Raw genomic sequence first — 7,670 nt, forward strand, 5'->3', positions numbered from 1 at the left:
GTAATCCCAGCAGGATCAGGAGGCTGAGGCAGGAGGATCACTATGAGTTGGAAGCCAGCCTGGCCTAGACAGTGAGCTCAAAGCCAGCCTGGACTATTTAGTGAGATTCTGTCTAAAAAATAAACATAATCCAACAACTTACTTGTGTTCTCTCTCTCTCTCTCTCTCTCTCTCTCTCTCTCTCTCTCTCTCTCTCTTTTCTCTCTTCTCTCTTTGATATATATATATTTTTTTCTTCTTTTTTTCTTTTGAGACTGGGTCTCTCTATGCAGTTCATGCAGCTCAGGCTGGCCTCGAGCTCACTTTGCAGCCCAGGCTGGTCTCGAATTTGCAAGGATCCTCCTGTCTCAGCCTCCCCAGTGCTGGGATTACAGGTGTGCACCACCACACCCGGCTTCTCCATGTATGTTTTTGATGTTTTGGAATTAAGCAGCAAACCTCACAACCTTTAACCCCCAAACTTCTTTCACTGCCCTAAGAAGAACGAGGTTTTTTCTGGTAACTACCGTGCCGTTAATATAATGGAAGTTAACCGGGATTGCCCCATTCCATTCCTTACGTCTGAGGGCCGAGTTCACATTTGGGGGAGGCCAATTGCCACAGATAGGACGTTTCAAGGACTGAAGGACAGATGCCCAACCCAGCTTAGCGCCCGGGCACCGTGGAGCCTGCTCAGCGTCTGAGCCCAGCGCCACGCGCCCCCTCGGGGCCACCCCTGCGTCGGCCACGAATGCACAGGCGGGGCTCCCAGCCACAGCAGCCACAGCAGCCACAGAAGCCACAGCAGCCACAGCAGCCACAGCAGCCACAGCAGCCACAGCAGCCACAGCAGCCACAGCAGCCACAGCAGCAGACTCTACGGCAAGAGAGAGAAATGGCCGGGAACAAAAGAGAGTCACAGGGTGCTGAACTTGGCCTCGGCAGCCTCCCGGACGTGGCGCCAGGGAGGGGACCCGTGCCAGGCAGCGCCACTCAGCCACGACGGCAGCAGAGCGGGCTCCTGGCCGGGGTCCCTCCGCTTACCAGGGCAAGAGTGGGATTTTTTTTTTAATTGTTTTCAAAACAGATTTCATGTGGTCCCAAAATGAGACCATGATTGTAAATTAAAGTGTAATTAGCCTTTACGCTTTTATATTCATTAACTCTTCTCTGTTAATGACGCTAGGCTGAAGCAGAAACCCCTGCATTATGAAACCACATCCAGGAAATAAAATAGTGATTTAGATAATGGCCACAATGTATTGCTACTTACACATAATTAAACAAATGCTCCATTTAAACTTGGAAACATCACTGAATGTTGATTAACCCTCGCCCAGCGATTCCGCTCAGGCCGGGGGACAAGAGGCTCCGCGAGCTGGTCCAGAACGAAGCCACCCATCTGCCAGCCGCGTGCCACCCCACCTGTGCCAGGCACGCAGTGTGGGTCCCCTGGCCGGGGACAGGGGCCGCAGAGCAACCTGGGACGGGGAGGGGGGACTCACTGCAGGGCGAAGGCCCCGGACACAAAAGGACCAAGGCTGCCATTGGGGCCACCGCCTCTCACAGACAGGAAGCCAAGTGGGCTGCCAGGCCGAGGGAGGGACTGGAAACGGGGACTCCGTGGCAACAGTTGCCACCTGGGCTGGTGACAAAACTCCTGAGGGGCGTTAGGAGATGGATGGAGGTAGCCATGGTACAGCAGCAGGCACCTGCTGAAAGCTGCTGGATTGTGTACTTCAGATGGTAAATTTTCTGTTCTGCATGTTTTACTACAATTTTTTTTTTTGGTTAGGCTGGAGACAGGTTCTAGCTATGTAGTTTAGACTGGCTCGGGATTCATAGTGTAGCCCAAATGAACCTCAAAATCACAGCAATCATCCTGTCCCAGCCTCTCTAGTGCTGGGAGGCAGGCATGCACCACCAGGAACAATCTTTTTAAATTTCTGTAAAATATTCTAAAAAAGGATTTGGACTCCCAGCTCATCTGCCAGCCGGGTACAGGAACCGGGAGCTCATCTTTCCCCAGAATTTACTCTCTCAATCCAACGCTGAGCCTAAGAAGGCCAAGGTTGAACTGGGTGTGACAGTGCACACACCCATAATCCCAGCAGCTGGGAGGCTGAGGCAGAAGCATTGCTGACAGTTTGAGGCCAGTCTGAACTGGTGAGTTCAAGTTCTGCCTGAACCACATAGTGAGACCCTGTCTCAAAAAAAAAAAAAAAAAAAGACCAAGGTCTTATGGAAATACTGTAATTTTTTAAAAATTACAATGAAGAATTATTTAAAATGTACATAATTCAGACAACACTGAATAAAGAGTAAAGTTTCCTGCTCTGGAGCCCACTCAATAACTTTCTATTTGCTTCGCAACATGTGTGGTTTGCAAATAATGCATCATCTTGATTTAAGGTCCTCATAAGCTGACTCAGAGAGAGGACCTGAAGCACAGAGCATTGATGTAGGAGGTGAGCCCAAGGAAACCCAAAAGAGGAATAGGGAAGAAGACAAGGAAGAGGAAACAGTAGATACAGAGAGCATGACTGTGTGTCAGTTATTTTTGCTGCATAACAAGCAACCCCCCAAAACAAGTGGCCAAAAACAATAATAACTCTTTGCTTCCTCTCATGATTGCTGTGGCTCAGGAATGAAAGCAGCAAGGAAAGATTGTCTCTCCTGCACAACGTCTGGGCCCCAGTTGGAAAACCCAAAGGCCAGAGCTGGCACATCTGAAGGCCACGTGTGTGCATGGCAGGCAGCTGGTGCTGGCCGCCTGTGGGCTGCACTGACAGCTGAGCCACACATGCGGCCTCTCCAGGTGGCATGCAGGACACACGCTAGGATCAGGCTGCCCCTGCCTGAGGGTGTTCTCAAGCAGAGCTGGCTGCAGGGACTGGGTCTCCATGTGAGGCCGAGGGGACACTTTCCTATGTGAAAACTGATCTTCGATAATGGACCATGCCCACCAACTTAACCTGATCCAAACTCACTGCCCAGTGTCCCCCGAGGCAGAGGCAACGTGGGGTTCCTGTGGGAAGGAAGAAACAAGAGATGTTGGAGGAGGCTATGACCCACAGCCAGTGCTCTCTGCAGGGCCTGCTCCCGCTGGAGAGAGTCCAGCAGGGCCCATGGGGATGCAGGCTCCGCCTCAGCCTGCGCCATGGAAGAGTTAAGTTAGCAACCACGAACTTCTGTGTGTTTAATGCACTACATGTCAGCTTATTTGTTATCTCAGCTCAGTTTGTACTTATACACACAAGAACAACACTAAACTGAGCCATAAGAAACTGACTTCTTGGGGTTGGGGAGATGGCTCAGCGGACTAAGCACCTATCTGCAAGCACTAGGACCTGGGTTCGATCCCTAGTACCACATGCTGTGCTGGCCCTGGGCGTGGTGGCACGCACCTGTAATCCTAGTGCTGGGGAGGCTGAGGCAGGAGGATCACTATGAGTCCAAACTGTGTAGTGAGACCCTGTACAATAAATAGATAGATTTTTTTTTTAATTAAAAGAAACTGACTTCTTGCCAGTCAGTCAAGAACAGTTAGATAGGAAAGTGCCAGGAAGAACCTCTCAAGTTCTTTGGAAGAAGGTAGAAAAAAAGATACTTCTTTAAAATGGTAGTGATAGAGAGCAAAGCGCAGCAACTGGAAGGTGTTGCTGCAGAGTGAAGATGTTTCGGATCGAGGGCCTTGCACCGAAGCTGGACCCTGAAGAAATGAAACGGAAGATGCGCGAGGATGTGATTTCCTCCGTACGGAACTTCCTCATCTACGTAGCCCTGCTGCGAGTCACTCCATTTATCTTGAAGAAATTGGACAGTATATGAAGACGAAACATCCTATATAAACATATGATAGAAGAACCTGGCTACAGTTTCTCCTGCCTACCTGCAAATGAATAGGCCCAGAAAGGTGTAAGAGACTCTTTGATTGAATGGACATGAAAGTTCTGTTTGTCAAGAACAAGTTGGGCTCTAGTAACTGACCCTTATAGCTAAAATATAAAACTATTGGGAAGTCTGAAAAGATGTCTTGTGGTCATAGTGTGCCCTTATGCTGGTAATATTCAGCCTCTACAAAGGTTGCTGTGATTGTAAATAATCTCAGACTCCATTTTTATTGTAAGGTGGTCATGTCCAAAATGTCACTGTCTTGTCATTTCTATTTACATTTTTAGTTCTGTACAGAGTATATTTGTGATGAATTCCTTACAAATAGCTATGCTTACTGGGAGTCAACACATAACCACAGTCATACTTAAGTGCAAGATCATTAGTTTATATTTTTAATAAAATACCAGAAAATTAAAAAAAAATGGTAGTGATATCAGAATTCCTCAAGCAGGCCTACTTTATCAACAGTCAAGAACAGGAGGAATATGTTCAAGCTGTGAAAACATCCAAAGGTGGTCCTGGCTCAGCTGTGAGCCCCTACCCCGGCTTTAATCCCTCTTCTGATGCTGAGGCTTTGCACGAAGCCGTAACAGGGAAAGGTGTGGATAAAGCAACCATCCTTGACATTGTGACGAAGAGAAACGATGCCCAGTGTCAGCAGATCACAGCAGCCTACCTCCAGGAGAAAGGGAAGCCGCTGGATGAAGCTCTGAAGAAGGCCCTCACGGGTCATCTAGAAGAAGTGGATTTAGCTCTGCTGAAAACTCCCGCCCAGCTTAACGCGAATGAGCTCCGTGCGGCCACGAAGGGACTCGGAACAGACGCAGACATGCTCATTGAAATTTTGGCATCAAGAAAGAATAGAGAAATCAATAGTCTACAGAGATGAGCGGAAGAGAGATTTGGCCAAAGACATCACCGCAGACACACGGAGATTTCCGGAAAGCTCTGCTTTCTCCGTAAAGGTGACCGGAGTGAGGATCTTCGTGTGAATGGAGACTCGGTGGACACAGACGCCAGGACCCTACATGAAGCCGGAGAGAGGAGAAGCGGGCAGAGGTGCGCACGCTCGATGCCATTCTCACCATCTTCGCAGAGTGCTTCAGAGATACACCAAACGGTGAGCGTGACATGAACGAGGCTCGGCGCCTGGAGCTGCAGGGTGACACTGAGAGGAGCCTCACAGCCGTCGTGAAATGGGCCACAAGCGCAGCTGCCTTCGCCAAGCAGCTTCACGAGGCAGCGAGGGGCGCTGGCAGGCGCTGACCGGGATCCCGGCCTCTCGCTCGGACGTCGACACGAATGGCATCAAGGTGTGCTAGCAGGAGGCGTGCGGGAGCTCTCCGGGCCACGCCATGCGGGACGAAACCAAGCGAGATTATGAGCAAGTTCTGGCGGCTCTTTGTGGAGGGAATTAAACATTCCTCTGACACTCTCAGTATTCTTAACAGAAGACTTCCAAATCACGGTTTCTCATTCTGCAACACTGGCTTCACTAGGAAGGTTGGTTGAGCAGGTTTGCATTGTAACTATCTGCTTTCTAAAAAACAATAATGCATATAAATCTTTTTTATGTATATCACTACTCTGTATAATGAAGATAAGTTTGTTTTTAAAATATTTTCAGAAATCATAAGACCCCATACACAAGTTGTTTTATTGCCTGAGAAAGATGTTCAAGTAGCTGAAAATAAAAAATTGGGCAGGGAAGATGGCTCAGTGGAATAAGCGCTTCCCTGGCAAGCGCAAGGGCCTGAGTTCAATCCCCGGTTCCATCAAAAAAAAAAAAAGAAGAAGAAGAAGAAAAGAAAAAATGATGTAACAACAACAAAAAAGAATGGTTAAACAGTAAGCCAAGGTTGGTGGTACACACTTGTAACCCCAGCACTCAGGAGGCTGAGGCAGAGTGATGTCGAGTTTGAGGCCAGCCTGAATCTCATATTGAGACCGTATCTAAAAAAAAAAAAAAAAGAGCGCCTATAGACAAGCAGCCACGCCAAGTGACGAGCGGCTACTGCGTTAGGGACAATGGCAGGTAGGCGTTGGCGTCTCGGGCTCGGCTCGGCGTTTGGGGAATGAGGGCCATGCAAAGCCGAGGCTTCAGCTCGGATAAGGATCATGAGAGTTCTTCCGGCTCGATCCGAGACGCCGGTGGGGCCTTCTCGAAGAGAGAGCAGGCTGAAGAGGAGCGCTTCTTCCGACAGAAGACTAAAGAACAACTAGCAGCCTTGAAGAGACATCATGAAGATGAAATCTATCATCATAAAAAGGCAATTGAACGTATGGAGAAAGAAATCGAACGACATAAGCAGAAGATCAAACAACTAACTCACGATTAAATGCACATGTCCCCTCCCAGAATGGCATCTATCTTTGCCCACTTCTATATAGACATAATCCTGGTCTAATTACTATTTGGTCTGTATACTGCAAATGTAATAAATTGTCATCAGTGAAAAAAAAAAAAAAAGTTATACCAACAAACCTCTCTCGAGTCCTGGCTGTCCCTGTCACTCTCCTCATCCTGTTGCTAGTTATTCAAGCAACTTCCTAACCCTTGTGAATGCCCCCACCCACCACCCCTGCAGCCCAGCGCACATCTTGGCTTCTTGGCCAAGTTATCTCCGTGGGTAAATTTGCAGTCATGGAACTGCTGGGCTAACGGGGAGGAACAGCGCATGGCTTTCCAATTTTGTTTTGCCAGAACTGGGTTCTTCACGCTGAGCTGCTTCTTCAGACCTTAACTTTTTTATTTTGAGACAAGAACTCACTAAGTGACTAAGTTGCTCAGGCTGGACTCAAACTTGTAATCTTCCTGCCTCAGCCTCCCAGAGTGCTGGGATTATAACATGGGACAGCACGCCATGCCATGTACAGCCTTTGACAGACGTTGCCACATTGTTCTCAGAAAGCCTCAGAGGCAGGGCCGGGTGGTGCTCTGTCCTCGTCTGCCCAGACAGGAGGCAGGAGCCTGCTTAGGGCCACCTGCTTACTGGCATGATTTCACATGAAGCCTGTTGCACGTGGAGCCAAGGAAATCCTCCACTTCACGCTGAGCAAACCACCGGCCTCTGGACTCAGGGTCTCCCCAAGAGGCCAAATTCCAGGCAGCCCTCAGCATGCAGAGAAGGCAAAGACAAACCTCACCCCTCACTGGCAGCCCTGGACTTCCAGCCCTCTGCCTCCGGCTGTGTGCTGCTGTCACAAAATGCCTGAGACTGTGTCACTTATAAAGGAAAGAAACTTGTTCATCACTGTTCAGGGGAGTGGGAGTGCCCAGCTCAAGGTGCCCACTGATTCCTTGCCTAGGGAGCTTCTATTCCGAGCCAACAAAAGTGGGCAGCAGGGGCCAACACTGTGTCCTTGGAGGGCAGAGGGGTTGAGGCCCAACAGCCCTCTACTCAGTGCTGGGGGTAGAACCCAGGACCTGGTGTGTAGCTGGCAGGTACCCGGTCACTGAGGAGCAGCCTCAGTCTTTTGTATTCTATTTATTGTTTGGGTTTGGTTTACAGAAATTTAATAAAGTTGACACATTTAATCATTTTTAACTTTGTGATGGGGTGCACAATCTCACCCAGGCTGGGCTTGAACTTGGGATCCTCCTGCCTCAGCCTCCCTGGGTGCTGGGATTCCAGCTATGAGCACTGTGTCGAGTTCAATCTCTTTTTGTGAGGGGCCTGATGGCGTTCGTGCAAGGAGAGTTCTCCTGACTTAATCGCTCCCTAAAAAGGCCTTTTCTCTAGCACCATCGCCATGCAGTTAAGTTCCCACACATTAGAATTTGGGGGAATTAG

General features: G+C 49.1%; 1 protein-coding gene and 2 pseudogenes across 1 annotated transcript; all 3 read left to right on the forward strand.

Moving 5' to 3' along the window:
- Positions 1-3,615: 3,615 nt before the first annotated feature.
- LOC101566087 (mitochondrial import receptor subunit TOM5 homolog) lies at positions 3,616-4,125 on the forward strand. Its single transcript, XM_023701680.1, has one exon. The coding sequence runs from the start codon at positions 3,655-3,657 to the stop codon at positions 3,808-3,810; it is 156 nt and encodes a 51-aa protein (XP_023557448.1). The 5' UTR covers positions 3,616-3,654; the 3' UTR covers positions 3,811-4,125.
- A 172-nt stretch (positions 4,126-4,297) lies between these two features.
- LOC101565687 lies at positions 4,298-5,294 on the forward strand (annotated as a pseudogene).
- Positions 5,295-5,429: 135 nt separating this feature from the next.
- On the forward strand, positions 5,430-6,215 carry LOC111812713 (annotated as a pseudogene).
- The last annotated feature ends 1,455 nt before the right edge of the window (positions 6,216-7,670 follow it).

The sequence above is a fragment of the Octodon degus genome, unplaced genomic scaffold (assembly GCF_000260255.1).
Source record: "Octodon degus isolate 3935 unplaced genomic scaffold, OctDeg1.0 scaffold00138, whole genome shotgun sequence".
Lineage (NCBI taxonomy): Eukaryota > Metazoa > Chordata > Mammalia > Rodentia > Octodontidae > Octodon > Octodon degus.

Excerpts from the sequence above, each read along its gene's own strand:
- LOC101566087 (XM_023701680.1), top strand. The coding sequence starts at position 3,655 with ATGTTTCGGATCGAGGGCCTTGCACCGAAGCTGGACCCTGAAGAAATG.